At 37.3% G+C, this 19,065-nt stretch overlaps 1 protein-coding gene across 2 annotated transcripts in view; it reads left to right on the plus strand.

The window, feature by feature from the left end:
- The window catches only part of RGS17 (regulator of G protein signaling 17), an 88,232-nt gene that overhangs the window by 39,653 nt on the left and 29,514 nt on the right, over window positions 1–19,065 (plus strand). For both annotated transcript variants that reach the window (XM_067701742.1, XM_067701743.1), the window contains exon 2: window positions 13,832–13,975. In XM_067701742.1, the coding sequence (XP_067557843.1) occupies window positions 13,857–13,975 (119 nt within the window). In that variant the 5' untranslated portion in view covers window positions 13,832–13,856. The remainder of the gene's footprint in view (window positions 1–13,831; window positions 13,976–19,065) is intronic.

A 19,065-nucleotide genomic window follows, 5' to 3' on the forward strand; every position in this document is an offset into this window, starting at 1 on the left:
GAATGAAGAGAGCTGATTGAATTGATTCCATCACTGGTGCACTTCCTGGAGATTGGTGTGTTTATTTAAAAAAAAAAAAAAAGGCTGAACTGGTATGAACTTTATAACAGGCACCAGTTTGCTGAGTGAAGGGAAGTAATTATTTTGATTAAATAGATATAATGTGCTGAAGGGAAAGATGACCATAACCCTCTCTGACAAATTTTCACCTTGAGTAGAACAAGGGCTTTTGAACGGTTTACTGGTTCCCTGATTGTCTCTTTAAATGTTCTTTTAAAGATGTCTATGAGTATAAGACAAAATATACAGAACGTAGCTTTGGAAAGAATAGGTAATATACTACCTCATATGCTGAATATGTCTGAGGAGTTGGCAAAGCAGAGCTGTAGATCCATATAGACGTGTTATGAAATGCAACAGAGAATCAGAGATAACCCACACTGGCTTAGTTGTAGAAAAAGATTTGAATAACACACAGGGATACGACATTAAACACAAACATAAATGGGATATATTTTGTATGTTTTAGATCCTTTTGGGGATGCTTCCACATGGCATTATTCTCTTTATTCCCATTTAACGTGTTTATATAAACAGTGCTCTATGTTGAATTTCCATAGCAATTATCCCTGCTCGTGTAACTATCTTAAATAATTACATGAATAATTACTATTAGGAGAAACAGTCTCTGGCATACCCTTTTTCCAAATGTTCTGATTTTGGTTTCTCTACTGAATTCTTTTTCTTTTCACATTTTAAGTCTTTTTTTTTCTTTCCTTATGTTAACTTGCTTATCTTCTTTATGTGAATTGAAATAATGAGCATGTCTGCTCTCTGCAAACCAGTTTGATGAATCTCAAAATGAGTATGTCACAGAGAAGAAAATGCTATCAGTACTTTCCTAAGTAAACACATTATGACTGCATATTAATCACTGGTATATTCTAGAATGGCACAATGACAGTAATAGACCATGCTAAAGAGTCTCATTGTCACCAGGCAGTGTTTATGACAAAATTGCCCTTACTGTAATGTAGTTTTGGTCCCATTTCTGAAACATTTACCTTAAGCTAATGCTACTGTTCTAAACTAAAGCAAAGCCTGAATGAATGAGGCAAAGATTGGATTTTTTTTTTTCTGGTACGCGGGCCTCTCACTGTTGTGGCGTCTCCTGTTGTGGAGCACAGGCTCCGGACGCGCAGGCTCAGTGGCCATGGCTCACGGGACCCAGCCTCTCTGTGCACGCGCGGCACGTGGACTCTTCCCGGACCGGGACACGAACCCGTGTCCCCTGCGTCAGCAGGCGGACTCTTAACCACTGCGCCACCAGGGAAGCCCAAGATTGGATTTTTAAAAGTGCTACTTTATCTGTATTGGTCTTCTAGACTTTCTGAAATTACCAAGTAATTGAATAACCTTCCCCTTCATTTTAACTGTGCAACACTGGCCTCTGTCAGAGAATCTATCTACTCTCTCATGCTAGAAAAGCCTTCTCTTTCTCTGTTTCACTCATTTAACAAGCGTTGACTGACCTCACTGGTTCTCAAGGTTATGTATGTGGTGAAATTCCTGGAAAATATGGTGCTTTTTACCACCTATCATTTTGATGATATTAGCATCAAAATAGCTAAATTTTACATTTATGTATGGAATTAAGTACTGGCTTATATTAGATTCCAAAATACACAAACATGAGTAGGTACCAACATTTTAAGAAGAAACAAAAGGGGGATAAACTTTATGAGAGAAATTTCTCCTCATTAAATTAACACTTTCCCTCGGAGCAAAATAGAGGGTTGTTTCTATGACCTGCTCCAGCTCGCAAAGTATCAGTTCTTAGTGGAATCTTAACTGAAACACATAAGTATTATTTCATGTGTATCAAAAATACGAAGGTAAATGGCCCAGACTCTGCCCTCAAAGAGCTCACAGTCTTGTAGGAAAAACTCACAAATGGCAAAGCTATAAAACAATATGGAATTACAGGTCAGAGAAGGTCAAGCAGTGCTGGGCACCTTCCCACAGGCTGGAAGGGTCTGCAAAGATTGCCGTGAGGTAGCATCTCACGGTAGCTGCTGGGGACACCAAAACAGGCGAGACTCTTTACGATGTCAGAGTCCGGTTCTAATATAAACAGGCTTGTACACAATCACAGCTCAAAGTGGAAGGCACACAGTACTGTGTGACAGTGAGTGGGGAGAAAGGAAACAGAGGGAGGACGGCAAGTGAATGAACCTGACGGGGGAGCAGTTCAGCAAGCCTTCTGTGGTCTTTCCTTCCACCAGGTGCTTCCCTAGAATAGACGATGTCTTTCCAACTCTCATGAATATACCTCCTCTACACACTGATCACGATGCCTCAAGTTCACAACTTAGCGTGGCCTGAACTGGCTTTAATGTATGTACATCACTTGTAAGTCCGTATTGTTCTGTATTGTTAAAATGCAAAATCAGATCCAGTACATCTGAGGTGGGACTTGACATCCTCATTCCTATGAAGCTCCCAGGGAATGTGATGCTTCTGGCCCACAGCCCACACTTTGAATGGCAAGGGCCCAAGTTTTAACTCTTCATATGAGAACCTTGGCAACTGCCAAGTAAATCTATCATCTTTGCTGTTATATTTAAAAACGCATCATACAAGTTTGAAGAAAATCATCAGGTATTTTTTGGTAAATAAATATGAAGACAGGGGCTTCCCTGGTGGCGCAGTGGTTGAGAGTCCGCCTGCCGATGTAGGGGACACGGGTTCGTGCCCCGGTCCGGGAAGATCCCACGTGCCGTGGAGCGGCTGGGCCTGTGAGCCATGGCCGCTGAGCCTGCGCGTCCGGAGCCTGTGCTCCGCAACGGGAGAGGCCACAACAGTGAGAGGCCCGCGTACCACACACACAAAAAAAATATATATATATATATGAAGACAGGTCTAGAGGTAATAATAATAGGAACAATGATTGTGATTACAGATTATTGAGTGCTGTTTCCCTGGCACACTGCTAAAGTTAGTAGTTATAATAGCAATATATATGTTTTCTATCCTTACAACTACTGAGTGAAGTAAGTATCACTCCCCATTTTACAAACTGAGGCAGACGTTAGGTAACTTAATGCCTTGTGGCCAGTACAAGGCAGCCCTTTGTGACTCCAGTCCAGATGTCTCTTACTGCAACACTCTAAAAAGCATGGTCAAAAGAAGAAAATAGGAAGTTGATAGAAGTGCAGAATCACAAGAGTAGAAATTGTGATGTTCTGTGGTATGGAAATGGCTGAATCTTCTGGGGACAAAACTTAGCAGCTGAGCTGCACAAGGTGCTCTTTGCAAACAGCCCTGTCAAACAATGCTTTTCAGCATGTCCGATAGACGCTCAGGAGCCAAAACAGGAAGAGGACTGACGTGGCTCTGATTCTGTACTTTAATGACAGAGGAAAGCACAGGAGGAACGAATTTTTAGTCTTTTTATATATTTATATGTTATGATACATATTTATGTGTTTATAAATATGTATGAAAGGATCATGAACATGGAGAATTGCTGACTCAACATAACGTGGCATTTTTAGCAAGCTTCATGGATAACCAAGGGAAAGGAACTGCATGGATGTATTCACTGATGGAACCAGATTCTAACCGCCAAAAGAGCGGACCAAGTCCTATTTTTAGTAATTCTTTTCTCTTCATGCACGAAGAGTTTACTTCTTGAATTTTTCAGAGTTTAATGCAATCATAAAATGGTGATTTTTGAAAACAGCACACTAAAAATTATCCCTCTCCGCGCCCCGCCCCCCGGCAAAAAAAAAGGAAAACTGGTTTGGATGCCACTCTTTTTAGATGAACAAGTCATGGGACAGGAAGTAATGCTGAAAGCTTGCTCCGTGACATAGATATATGCTGGCTTAGCTGAAGCAGGGTAGCTATCAGACATTTTAAATTGAGGAGTGGGTTGTTTTCCTTCACAGGGAAAATACATCACAACTAAGAATAAATATCAGTACGTGGTGAATTGCTTCCTTGTCCATCCCAGTGCTAAAAAGGGCCTCACAAATTTGGCTTATTTAGCAAATACCTTTTGGGGGCTAAACACTGAATCAACAACTATATGACAACACTGAATGCTTTCATTAAACATGACAAAATGGCTACAATTATCATGAAGTGTGATTGTGGGGTAGGAGTTGATTGTGGATACCGTGAGTCACTGGAGACTCAGTTCATTTACATGTGATAAAAATGACAGTGTTAGTGGTGAAATGGAAATCCAACCATTTTTCTTCACTGAATAAGCCTTTGTGTAGATCCCTGAGCTAGGAAGAGTCTAACCAATGGACACAAAAATGTACAAGCCACCCTATAAGAAGTGAAATGAGCTCTCAGCAGGAAGAAAGTGTGGAAATCTTCAACATCTGTAGCCTGAAAACATTGTACCACACCAACTTTTGGGCGACATCATGAACAATGCTCTCCAGCATTACCTTGAGAGAGCTGTCACTATTAAGTACTTACTGTAGGCACAAGGATTTTTTCCAAGTATTTTACATGTTCAATCCACTTAACCCTTATAGTAGTAATGGTGTACTGATGTGTCCTATTACAATCAATAATTATCTGCAGATAAGGACACTGGGACACAAAGAGATTAAATAACTAACCAAAGGGCATCCAGTTGATGATAGAGGCAAGATCTGGACACAGCCCAACTCCAGAAGTTGTTTAATCACTGTATTGTAGTGCAGCTTGGCGGTGGGGATGGAGGATATTGTCATCGGTGTATTTCTAAGTTTGAGTTCTAGAAATATTGTTACACCAAGAGTGAGATGATAAATCACTAATATTGAGTGCAGAGTCAGTTCTTTTCCAATTCAGCCTAATTTTCCAAAATTGGTAATCTCACAGCAGCAGCATCTTGACCATTAAGAAAGATGTAGGAATATCCTTTTTCTTCTAAAGTTAGGATATGTAAAATAATTAGTCTTATGTTTATGCATTAATATATCAAAATACCAAGCAAATTTTCTGTGGGTCTCTTAAGATAAAGTATGAATGTTTCATCTAAGATAAAATGTAAATGTTCACATTACAGTGGGCCATTCAGGCTTCAATTCTCTAGACTTCCTGAATATGAGTTTACTCCCATCCTCTGTGAAGGATGATTTGGGAGAGGACATGGAGTCCTGTTGAAACTTAATAATGTGTCTTAGAGCTATAAGAATTTGTATGCAAATCTTCCATATTTCTGCCTTAGGTAACTTCCAAAACTTCCCAAATTTCTGCCTTGGGAAAATAGATATTTTTAATAATCAGAGAAATCATTCGTACTCACCATCATCAATACTCAAAATTTATTGTGCATCTAATATTTTGTATCGAGGTATAGTTGATGTACAATATCATGAGCATCTATTGACAGAAAACATTGCTAAATTCCAGGAAAACCAATATATGAGAAATATATTTTTTCTCTCCTTCCCCATTAGAGTTTTACAACCCACTTGGGAAACAATACGTAAACAAAAAAGATGAAGAAATACCAGGAAATACTCAAGGATTGACAAGACGATCGACAAGAGTACAAATTGAAAAAATAACAGGGGTTCCTCATCTCCCTCCCAACTGTATTTTGAAGAGAGTTCTCAGCTTGGGCAGCCCATTTTAAGAACAGTAACTTCAGAACTAAGAACAGTTCTCTCAGTCTAACCATTCATGTAAATTTAAGACCCCTGTAGATCAACCTCTTTCCGAATGTCCAGCCTTGGCTTCAATGTTCAAGAAAGCTTGACTTGATACTAACCTCACAGGTAAATTAAGATCTTACCTGAGTATCAGACAGACTTTCTATTTGTGAAAGCAAAACTCTCTCAGTTGCTTCTGTTTATAAATCCATCTTCTAACATTTGGGATCTTACAAAGCAGACTGACATTGTCTTCTACTTGGTATCACTTCAAATGCTAGATAATTATGATTCTGATTATATGAATCTCCTTTAAACACTTTTGTTCTAAGAGTAGTATTCTTATGAGATTTTCTTTTTAGTTTTGTTTTTTTTTAACTCTCCTTCTAGTTTTCTAAGCAAATTTCATTTTCATTCTTAAATTAGGGGGGCCAAAATTGAACATAATAATTTAACCAGCCCAGAGAAGACTTATCACCAGTTTGTTTTAGAAAACATGTTTTTATTAATGCATTCTAAATTTCCATTAACTATTTTGTTTACATCATACTGTTGATTAATACTGAATTTATTGTCCAGTAAATCACCTAGATATGCTCCTATTAAGCCATGTTTCTCCCATCTTAGTCTTCTGCAGTTTTTTAAAATCTAAGTTCATATCCTTATATTTATCCTTTTGAATTTCATCTTGTTTTATTTGGCTCATTGCTCAAACTGTAAAGATTTTTTTTAATTGAGATATAATTGACGTATAACATTGTAAATTTAAGGTGTACAGTGTGTTGATCGGATACATTTATATGTTGCAATATGATTACCTCCGTAGTGTTAGCTGACACCTCTGTCCCATCACATAATTATCATTTCTTTTTTTGTGGTGAGAAAATTTAAGATCAAGTCTCTTAGCAACTTCAAGATATACAATACAGTAGTGTTAACTATAATCACAATGCCATGCATTAGCTCTCCAGAACTTATTCATCCTCTTACTTCAAGTTTGTACCCTTTGACCAACATCCCCCCAATTCACCCACCCCCCATTTTCTGGTAACTATGATTCTACTCTCTGTTTTTATGAATTCAGCTTTTTTGGATTCTACATGTAAGTGATATCATACAGTATTTGTCTTTCTCTGTCTGCCTTATCACATTTGACATAATGCCCTCAAGGTTCACCCATGTTGTCGAAAATGGCAAGAAGTCCTTCTTTCTCATGGCTGAATAATATTCCAGTGTGTGTGTGTGTGTGTGTGTGTGTGTGTGTGTGTGTGTGTGTATGTGAGACACCTTCTTTATCCATACATCCATTGATGGACATCTAGGTTGTTTCCATATCCTGGCTTTTGTGAATAATGCTGCAATAAACATAGGAGTACAAATATCTTTTTCTTTTTTTTAACATCTTTATTGGAGTATAATTGCTTTACAATGTGGTGTTAGTTTCTGCTGTATAACAAAGTGAATTAGATATACATATACATGTATCCCTATATGCCCTCCCTGTTGTGTCTCCCTCCCACCCTCCCTATCCCACCCCTCTAAGTGGTCACAAAGCGACGAAGTGAGGGAGTGGTATTGACATATGTACACTACCAAATATCTTTTTGATATCATGTTTTCATTTCCTTTGGACATATACTTAGAGGTGAGATTGCTGGATCATATGGTAGTTATATTTTTAATTTTTTGAAGAACCTCCATACTGTTTTCTATAGTGGCTGAGCCAATTTACATTCCTACCAATACTGCACAGTCGTTCCCTTTTCGCCACATTTCTGGACAACACGTTATCTCTCATCTTTTTTTGATGACAGCCATTCTAACAAGTGTGAGGTGATATCTCATTATGGTTTAGATTTGCATTTCCCTGATGATCAGTGATGTTGAGCATCTTTCCATCTGTTTGGTGGACATTTATGTGTCTTCTTTGGAAAAATGTCTCTTCAGTTCATCTGCTCATTTTTTAGCCAGATTGTTTGTCTTTTTGTTATTCAGTGGTATGAGCTCTTTGTGTATTTTGGAAATTAACCTCTTAACCATATATGGTTTGCAAATATTTCCCCCATTCTGTAGATTGACTTTTCATTTTGTCTATTTTTTTCTTTTGATGTGCAGAAGCTTTTTAGTTTGATGTAGTTCTGCGTGTTGATTCTTGCTTTTATTGCATAAAGATGGTTTTGATCATTGCATCCAATCCTGAAAAAAGGGAAGAAGCAACGTGGGGTAAAATGGTGCACAACCGGAAGTGAGATCAGAATTTTCTCTTCATTTCTTGGAAGATACAATTACTTCACAACAGAAGGAAAGCCCTCTCTGATCACTGTCTCATATAAAGCTATATTGTATGTGTGTGTGTGTGCATGTGTGTGTGTGTGTAGAAAAATATATATATAAGTACAAAAGATAATAAAAAAATACTCCTGCATCCAATACCCCAATTTAACAAATATTAGTATTTTGTTTTGCCTCAGATTTTTAAAAAGATTATCAGATAAAGTTAAAATCCTGTCTCCTCCAATCACATTCCCATCATAATTCTCCAGTATCAACCAAAGTCATGGATCTTGTTCATGAGTTTTTATCACTTTGCTGTATATATTACCCAGAAAAAAAATACGATTTATATTTTGTATACTTATGAAAATTTTGTTAATGATACAGGCTGTATCTAATTTTTGTTTTTAATTCTTTTTATTACTTTTTTTTTTTTTTTTTTTTGCGGTACGCGGGCCTCTCACTGTTGTGGCCTCTCCCGTTGCGGAGCACAGGCTCCAGACGCGCAGGCTCAGTGGCCATGGCTCACGGGCCTAACCGCTCCGCGGCATGTGGGATCTTCCCGGAACCGGGACACGAACCCGCGTCCCCTGCATCGGCAGGCGGACTCTCAACCACTGCGCCACCAGGGAAGCCCTGTATCTAATATTTTGCAGCTATTTTTTCCATTCAACATTGTTTTATAGTCTTCTCAAATTGTTTCATATAGATTTAAATTATTCATTTTAAGTGCTGTTTTATGTATCACCATACAGTGACTTCACCATTTTGTATTCATTCCTGAAAAGATGAAAATATAGATTGTTTCTAATTTAAGGTAATAAAAATACTGTAATTAGTGTCTTCATATGCATATGAAGACACTAATTACAGTATTTTTATTACCTTATACAGTTTCAAAGTATAAACATGAAAGTGGAATTTGTTATAAGTTATGTATATTGTTAACTACATTGTTACATAGTCAATGTTACTCTTCAAAATGATTGTATGAGAGCTTTTCATTACCCAAGTTCTCTCCCCAGATTGGTATTGTGTGACTTTTTACCTGTCAGAAATTTGGATATGAAATAATTTTTTTTATTTAAATTTCCCTAGTCACTCGTTTTGACCATCTATTCATCTAATCTGGGGTGTTTGTATTTTCCTCTTCTGTAAACAGTCTGCACATTTCCTTTGCGTATTTTTCTATTAGGTTATTTGTATTTTTAAACTGTGATGTGTTACGTATATGCTATAGATATTAGTCCTCTGTATTTTCCAGTCTGGTTCTCAGTTTTTTACTTTATGTTCTTTTATTTGTTCAAAGGTTTTTGATAAATTAGCTGTATCAAAAATCATCTTTTCCCTTTTGGCTTGGTTTTGTAAGAAATCCTTTTCCTGCTCTGAAGCTATTAGTGCTTTCTTCTATGTATTTTTTTCCCCAATAATTAGATTACATTTATTTTTAAAAACATTTTAAAATTGAAGTATAGTTGATTTACAGTGGTCTATTAGATTCTGGTGTACAGAATGATTCAGTTATACAGTGATTCAGCTATACATACAGTTATACAGTGATTCTGTTATACATGTACATATATTCTTTTTCATACTCTTTTTCATTATAGGTTATTACAAGATATTGAATATAGTTCCCTGTGCTATACAGTAGGACCTAGTTGTTTATCTATTTTATATATAGTTTGTATCTGCTAATTCCAAACTCCTAATTTATCACGCCCCTTTTCCCCTTTGGTAACTAAGTTTGTCTTCTATGTCTGTGAGTCTCTTTCTGTTTTGTAAACAAGTCCATTTGTATCATATTTTAAATACCACATATAAGTGATATCATATGATTTTTGTCTTTCTCTGTCTGACTTACTTCACTTAGTATGATAATCTCTAGGTTCATCCATGTTGCTGAAAATGGCATTGTTACATTCTTTTTCATGGCTGAGTAGTATTCTGTTGTACATATATACCACATCTTTATCCATTCATCTGTTGATGGACATTTAGGTTGATTCCATGTCTTAGCTATTGTAAATAGTGCTGCTATGAATATTGGGGTGCATGTATCTTTTCAAATTAGAGTTTTTTCCAGATATATTCCCAGGAGTGGGATTGCTGGATTATATGGTAACTCTATTTTTAGTTTTTTAAGGAACCTCCATACTGTTCTCCATAGTGGCTGTATCAATTACATTCCTACCAGGAGTGTAGAAGGGGTCCCTTCTCTACACACCCTCTCCAGCATATATTGTTTGTGGACTTTTTAATGATGGTCATTCTGATTGGTGTGAGGTGATACCTCACTGTAGCTTTGATTTGCATTTTTCTGATAATTAGCAATATTGAACATCATTTCATGTGCCTATTGGCCATCTGTATGTCTTCTTTGGAGAACTGCTTATTTAGGTCTTCTGCCCATTTTTCGACTGGGTTGTTTGTTTTTTTGTTGTTTAGTTGTATGAGCTGTTTGTATATTTTGGAAGTTAAGCTCTTGTTGGTCGCATTGTTTGCAAATATTTTCTCCCATTCTGTAGGTTGTCTTTTCGTTTTGTTTATGGTTTCCTTTGCTGTGCAAAAGCTTATAAGTTTGATTAGGTCCCATTTGTTCATTTTTGTGTTTATTTCTATTGCCTTGGGAGAACGACCTAAGAAAACATTGCTATGATTTATGTCAGAGAATGTTTTGCCTATGTTCTCTTCCAGGAGTTTTATGGTGTCCTGTCTTCTATTTAAGTCTTTAAGCCATTTCGAGTTTATTTTTGTGTATAGTGTGAGAGTGTTCTAACTTCATTGATTTACATGCAGCTGTCCAGCTTTCCCACCACCACTTGGTGAAGAGACTGTCTTTTCTCCATTATATATTATTGCCTTCTTTGTTGAAGATTAATTGACCTTAGGTGTGTGGCTTTATTTCTGGGCTCTCTATTCTGTTCCATTGATCCATATGTCTGTTTTTGTGCCAGTGCCATACTGTTTTGATTACTGTAGCTTTGTAGTATTGTCTGAAGTCTGGGAGGGTTATGCCTCCAGCTTTGTTCTTTTTCCTCAGGACCACTTTGGCAATTCTAGGTCTTTTGGGATTCCATATAAATTTTAGGATTATTTGTTTTAGTTCTGTGAAAAATGTCATGGGCAATTTGATAGGGATCACATTAAATCTGTAGATTGCTTTGGGTAGTATGACCATTTTAAGAATATTAATTCTTCCAATCCAAGATCATGGGATAGTTTTCCATTTCTTTAAATCATATTCAGTTTCCTTTATCAATGTTTTATAGTTCTCAGCATATAAGTCTTTCACCTACTTGGTCAGATTTATTCCTAAGTATTTTATTTTATTTTTTTGATGTGATTTTAAAAGGGATTGTTTTTTACTTTCCCTTTCTGATATTTCATTGTTAGTGTAAAGAAATGCAACAGATTTCTGTGTGTTAATCTTGTATCCTGATACCTTGCTGAATTCATTTATTAGTTCTAGTAGTTTTTGTGTGGCGTCTTTAGGGTTTTCTACATACAGTATCATGTCATCTGCATATAATGATAATTTTACCTCTTCCCTTCCAGTCTGGATAACTTTTATTTCTTTTTCTTGTCTGACTGCTGCACTATTTTGCTGTCAGTGCTTGTTTCTCCTCTGTGGGTAATTCAGCTATATCTTTATTTTGGAGTTCTGTGGTTCTATTTTTAAGCATATATGTGTGGATTTACTTTTATTTTATAAATCCTGCTGAGCATGTGGTACGCTCTTTCAATGTAAGGCTTTTGTTTGTTTTTTCCTTCCAATTCTGGAAAGTTTCCAGCCAGGATCCTTGAAAATACTTCCCATTAATATTCTCTGTTAATACTCTACTGATGATGAAAATCTTGTTGGACACATAGGGGAGTCTCTCAATGTTACTGCTATGCTTGTCTCAATTCCCTTTTTTATGTTTCATCTTTTTATCTCTTTTCACTGGATTCTGGGTACAGTCCTTGACACTTATTCTCTTGGGGGTGGCTTTGGGAAATTATTATTCCATCTGAATCTTTTTAATGGCGATGTGTTTTGTTTCTATATTTTCCATTTTTCATTCTGTCTATTCTTGTTTCATTTTTGCCTACATTTGTTCTTATAATTTCTTGTTCTCTTATACGAACAGTTTTTTCCTTTATCACATTGTTTATATTAAACATATGTTTATTACACTAATTTTGGATGATTCTGTTATTTGCATTTGCTCAGGAATATTCATTTCATGATTGTTGAGTTGGTTTTCTGTTTTTAGTGTTAATTGGATTTTTTGCTTTCAGGCAACACACTGAGTAAGCGGTGTATTTCTCACTCTCACTCTTTATAATGCTTCTCAGTTGTCTCCACTAGTCCCCCAAGACCTTCAGTCCCAAAGTAGCTCTTTCACTGGCATCTCAGGATTTCCTCCCATCCAGGAATGGCTTTGGAGACATCCTTGGCCCAGTCACAGAATCTGTGGGCTGTTTGGCTTAGGTCAGGTTTCATTGGCTCTCTATGCATCCCCTCTCTCCTGCAGCTAGGTACCATTGATGGTACAGATAGTTTTTTTAGCATCTTTTTATGAGTGGCAGAAACCCAGCTGCTGATTTTATTCAGGTAAAACTCCGGTCTGAACTCTGGTCTCCCACTACTCACAGTGGAGCATTTTTTACCCCACTAGAGTTTGGAACCTTTGCACCTTTCTGTTCCCATACCTGAATTACAAAATGACTGTGACTTTACCCCCATTTATCTACCATTGTGGTTTTCTCATCTGCTTCTGGTCTAAAGAGATGTTTATCTTATTTTTAAGAATACAGTATTTTTTAAAGTATCTATCATTGTATTCAGAACTGAAAGTGTATTTTTTAAAGCATGAGCTCACAATGCCAAAAAAGCTCAAAGTACTTTATGTTTTTAACAAGTATTGTTCTCAGTCACACGTATGACAATATATATGTGTGATTTACATGCATTGTGTATTTGTGAAAATATTACTCAGTAGAATTCATTCCTTTTTCTAAAAGTTCATGCTAAATTTTATATTAGTCTACTAAATAAAACTTGATTTTTTTATCACCAACTAACTCCTAGATCAGTGTTGGTCTTCTAAGTTTGTAGCAGCTCACTTGGCTGCATCTGTAAAGTCACAGGTAGGGCAGCCTGCACCTCAGTATTCTTCTTACCTGCCATGAAATATAAATTCCACCAAAGTGATTCTCCTGGATTTGATAAATGTTTAGTCTTTCCACGGTTATCTACTAAATGAAAATAAATTTTGAGCAGTGCAGGACAGGGTGGTGATGCCTTTGCTACAGGGACACCTAACACAGAGTAAGGCATTTTGCCCATACTATCAAGAGAAGGCCCCTGGACGGTGAGCCAGAGTACCAAAAAGGAGACTGTATGTTTTAAAAGGAGACGAGAGAGGACCAAAAACAAACTGTTCTTCACCATGTTATAGAGTTAGAAACCTTGCAGCAATGATTTGTAAAGCTCAGATAACTGTATTGTAAATAAGAACAGAGAAACGAGTTATTCATACCCCCATAACCATTTAAAGGCGTTCATAAAGGCAAGCAGGTGTAATCATCCTTGAGTACAGAAGGAAGTTAAAAATAAATTTTCAAACCTTATCACATTTACCTTGCCAACTGATTCTGATTACGTGGCAACACTTACCAAGATTGTATGTAGCAGATAATGGTAGAAGTTTGTTCCCAAAGTTTTTAGAATGTTCGCCTTAAAAAATTTCTGGGGAATTTTCAACTTGACTGCTAACGCTTATTCATTTTTACCTTTTCTCAAACTATCTTTTCCTGACCCCTCAATTAAATTATGCTTCCTTCAGCACAGGCGACTTACCCTTATCATAATTTTTTCAGACCTTATGTTTTCTCTCTTCTTTCAGCCAACTGGGCACTGCAGTAGCTGAAATGCGAAAAAGGCAACAGTCACAGAATGAAGAAACACCTGCTGTGTCTCAAGCACCTGGAAACCAGAGGCCCAACAATACGTGTTGCTTTTGTTGGTGCTGTTGTTGCAGCTGCTCCTGGTATGTCTTCTTATCTGTGTGATACCACACCTGAGCTGGGTCATAACTGGCGTGAACCTGCACGTCAGCTCTCGGGACCATAGAAACTTCTCAATCTGTCTTTTTTTCTTCCTTTACAAGTAGGAATTACTGGAAACGATCGTTGGTTTAATGCACACATTTCCATAAGCAAAATATCATATTTCCTCAAAATCTACAATATAATTGGTAGTAAGGTAAAGAGTGAAAAATTGTTTTATATCATGGTTTTCTCCACCCATGCTTCTTAAAGGTATGGGTAAAGATAAGATTATGGCTATATATTTACTGAACAGTAAACAACATTCTCCCATGTTACAGAAGGTGCAAGAACACTAATATAATCTCTAGTAGTATTGTATGTAGTATTCAGGGTAGTGTTTTAGTTCTCTGCTATTCCACGTGGTGTTGATTGTTCTGTCACAGAGTTGGGTGGCAACTTCAGCCACAGACTCCTGAAAAGGACAGAAGAAGAAGCGCCACAGACTCATGTCCACAGATCTAAAAGGCCAGGGGCTATGATGGGTATGAAGGCCAAGTCAGTTCATTAAAAACTCTGAACTTAGAGCCAGAGAACCTGCTTTCCATTGCGGTTTTGTCCCTGACAGGCTCTGGGACATCAGACAAAGTTGTAATCTCTGCTTTTTGGTTTTCTCACCGGCAAAGTGATAAAGAGTCAGACAAGTTGGTTTTCAAGGTCCTGTCTCGTACTAAATGTCCATGGTTCAGGCACCTTAGAAAACCTGCTTTAGTTCCAAATTCCCAAAGTCTTCAAATAAGAAAATCAGTGAGACCCAGAGTCCTGAGATTTACAAAGATGAGATTCGTCGGGGCGGGAGCGGGGGGATGCTAGACTTAATGGAATTTCCATAGAACCACACATTTCCGGGTACTGTAAGATCCAATTCACAGGTGGATATTTTGGGTTAGCAGTGGTCTGTTGGATCTCCATGACCTGTTTCAAAACCCTAAAGAAAGGCCCAGATGCTTGAGTCATCTTCTCACACATGATCTCTACAGTTTCTCAATGTCCATATTATGATGGTTGGTGTTATGATATAGTGGCATAATGTTCTATCACAGTGGCCAAAAGAGAAGATGAAATATGTAATGCTCCAGTGGCAGCCTTGGTGTTGAACAAGCTCTGAGCTCTCTAGGAAACTTCATTTCCAGAAAAACCATCCGATATTGTAGCAATCTGGAACGTTTAAAGTAGTTTTTATAGATATCAAAATTGCTTCCCAGATGATGATTCTTTTTTGGGTAAAGTCATGTACGATTCCTTTTTCTTTCATTCTTAAGCCTCAAATTCAGCATTTCAGATGGAGGCAACAGAGTCCTAGAGGAGAGAACTATTTCAATGCAACTGTGTCATATTTTTCTCTCTCATTCCTCAAAAGATCAGCTAGCTCTGGTCTTAATCTGTGAAATACGGGGTAGTGACTTAATATGGTGGTTCTGGAGTCGGACTGCCTGGGTTCCAACTCTTCATCTTTCACTATTTGTTTGACTTTCAGCAAGTTGCTTAGTGTCTGCAGATTCCTCATCTATCAAATGACAGTAATAAGAATCCCTACCTCATAAGATTGCTTTAAACATTAAATGAAGTAAAACCCATACAAGCTGAGAACAGTGCCTGACCCACAGTGTGCATTTAATAAGAGTTAGTTACTGGGCTATGGAACACTTCATATCGGGAAAATAAAATCTCTTTAAAGAAGACCTGGCTCCAAACCATGTATATATTTTTTTAAAGATCAGCTTGTAAATACAATACAAAAAATTATCTTGGAAAGGAAAACTATTTTATTTTGAAGTTCATATGAAAGGTCACAAATATATTGTTACATCGTGCTGACGATCATATTTCTATTTCTCACTTGCTCTGCGCCATGTTCCAGTAATTAGTATATAATTTTGTTTGCCTGCAGAAACTTATTTCTGAATTGCTTCAGGATTAACACACCAAACGCTGAAGGTCTTTTGTGCAATATTTGCTGTCAAACAGATGTGTAGTGAGATTTGCTTTTATCTGTCCTACAGATATTTAGCAAGACTTGCTTTTATTAATTCTTAAAGTGCACATTAAATAACAAAATAGTCAACGTGAGCTCGTGAGCATCAGGTTGTCACAGAACACAGACTATGGATGGAGAACAAAACAGCTTTTGGAAGATGCATTAACTCTCCACATGTCTAGGGCAACAGGTATTTGGACCCTAAACACGTGGTGCCTTGGATGCATGTTCTATTAGTTTTAGACGAGAGAGTATTGTTAAGAACTATGTTTGCTAATAATGAGTCATGGACACTCAAGTCCAGGCCATAAAACGCAGAGTCTGTAAACGTATGCCTTCTTTACATGATAAATGATAGGTAAGGTCATTTCTAACGTAAGCAACTATTTTAAAAAACAAGAAGGAAGGTTAAATTGCATTTTAATTGTAACTCTGTTATCTCAGTATAAATGGAGATGTCCTTTACACATGCATTTTTAGAGCATCATAATTTTTGCATTTTGAGTTTAGGGAAAAAAAATTGTAAAGTCTTATTAGAGTGGAAAAAAAAAAAGAAAGAAAGCAATGTTCTTCAAATTTTCCGGGCTAGGGAAAAGGAGTATAACAAAAAGAAACACTAAAAAAAATGTAATTTAGGGACAAAAAGTTAGAAATAAAAGTATGAAGTAACTGTCATTCGTAAATAGGAATAGTTGCCATGTAGCTGATTTTACCTCCTTTTAAGGAAATAGAGTGCTAAGAAAATAAATTTCTATATCTAGTAATAAATATAAATACCTCACTCAAGCCTCACATGATGGGTTTTTAAAACAACTTAGTATTTTCCTCAAATTTGCATTTCTCATTCATATTTCATCATCAGCTCCTCTCTCATGTTTAAATTTATTCCTGCCTTTATAAAATTACCACTATGCTTTATTTTGGGTGGTGATACAGATCATAAATACATAACTGCTGAATAGTTCCACAGTTTCCTTCAAAAATCTCAAAAGTTAGGATTACTTCACAATGTCCTCTGTCCCTGTCAAGGAACCACTTCCTTCCCCAAATCCATCTATCTCCCTTTTCTCCCCAGAGCCCTCCATTTCAAGAAGAGAAAGCAAAGGAATGAGGTTGAGACCGTTTAACCTGTGTTACACAAATAAGTCATGGATGCCCGAGTCTTGGCCATCAAGCAGACAGTCTGTAAGCTTGCAAGCCCTTCTACACATGGGGCAAAGCTGTTCCCAGCCAGGAGAGCTTTGTCAAGATCACGTGTCTAGAGATTCAGAATTGTCAAAACAATGTTCCCCTTATATCAGGATTCAAAGAGAATGACCTGCCTTTTCAGGTTGTTAACCCTCTTCCCTTTTCTTTATGAGAAAGAAACCCTTCAAAGATGCGGGATCCTTGCAAAACTGCCGACAGCGTGAATCCATGAGGTAGTTCAGACACCTGTGAAAGTGTGTCGGAAACCAGAAATTGCGTTGTGCTCACAAAACAAGGTGCCACAAAAAGGAGGTAGAAAGGGAGAGCTTCCAAAAGCTTAAACGTAATTTCCAACTTGTCCCTTGAACCCTCCTCTCCTAACATCAGAGGTTAAACTAAAATAACTCAGAGTATTTTTTTCAAGGAAATCTCTAGGTGCTAATCCACTTCTGCTTTAATTCCTCATTGCTCCCGGGGGTGTCCTAGCAAGAAAAACAGATTGCTTTGTTTACTTATAAAAAATGAGAACTCAACAGACTTCAGATACCATGCCTCCAAAACGTTCCATTGGCTTCTCATGCTGCTGCATGGTGGTGAGGGCATCACTCGGGTGGGGCAGCCTTAGGCTCGCCACCTGCAGTTTCCGAGGGAATGGGTTCTCTCTTTCGCTACTTTACTTACTAGATTAGTGTATAAGCTTTTGTTTGGAAGAAAAAAACGTCCTCACTTAAAAACTAATGTTCAGAAAACTCTGTGTCTCATTTTACAGATAAGGCAACTGAAGACTTGCCTACTGTCACTAAGCTCATTAACGACAGAAGTGGGACTAAAATGCAAGTCTCTTAACATCCCAGTCCATTGTTTTGTCCATTTTAAGAGAACACTTCCAAACTTTTCATTTCCAGGCTGGATATGAACTGATTCCAAAGCTTTTTACTTTGCAAACTCTTCAAGAATTATATTAAGTAACACTTTTCAAATGAAATTCACAATCTCATGCGCCACTATGTATTGCCTATGTATTTCATCCACTGCATCGGATGGTCTCCATTCTTCTCAGGAGAAATTGGCCAGAACGTTACTACATTAAATAGTCCTGTGAAAGCTAAAATTATCTCCCTTTTGACACATTAGTTTCCAGACCACGGAACAGATCTAAGTAAACTTTAAGCCCTTCATAAACATACTTTTCGTTGCCCCTCCCTCCATTTTTAACAAGTACCACAGCCTCTATAATTCAAAACAGTGCAAAAATAATGTCCTATTTTATCCTCTGACACTGTCACACTTTAGCTCTTTGCTAGTGGAAACACTAAAACGCATGCTTTAAAAGCCAAAGGATATTTTTTCAAAGGAAGAACAAAATCTGCGTCTGCTCCATGGTAAAGAAACCACCCCCTGGAAATAAATCTGCTCACACATGCAAGTTGAATCATTTCATCTAAGGCACCAGTGAAGAAGCAGTCTTTTCTCTAGCTGTCACCCTCAGAGACCTGATTCATCTCACATGGGAGCACAACTTATCTGCATAGGATTTCCAAAGGACGTGCAACCAGACCATCAAAAATATCACTTACAAAGAATTCTAGTTTTGAAAACTCTATCTCACCATGTCATAGGTAAAATTTGTCAGTAGTTTCTATAACTTACACCATCTTTTAAAGGCACACAATCAGAAGACATGTACCAAAATGAACCCAGGTTTCCCAGGCCATATACACAAAACCAAAAAGTGGACGTTGGCACAATGGACCATCTCTGTGTCATGCACTTGTTTATTCACTCCTTTACAGCTGATTGAATGCTAATTATTGCCTGGTACTGTTGATGTCATTAGCTTTCACCAGATTCTCCCTGCCTCTACAT

This window comes from Pseudorca crassidens, chromosome 13 (assembly GCF_039906515.1).
Source record: "Pseudorca crassidens isolate mPseCra1 chromosome 13, mPseCra1.hap1, whole genome shotgun sequence".
Lineage (NCBI taxonomy): Eukaryota > Metazoa > Chordata > Mammalia > Artiodactyla > Delphinidae > Pseudorca > Pseudorca crassidens.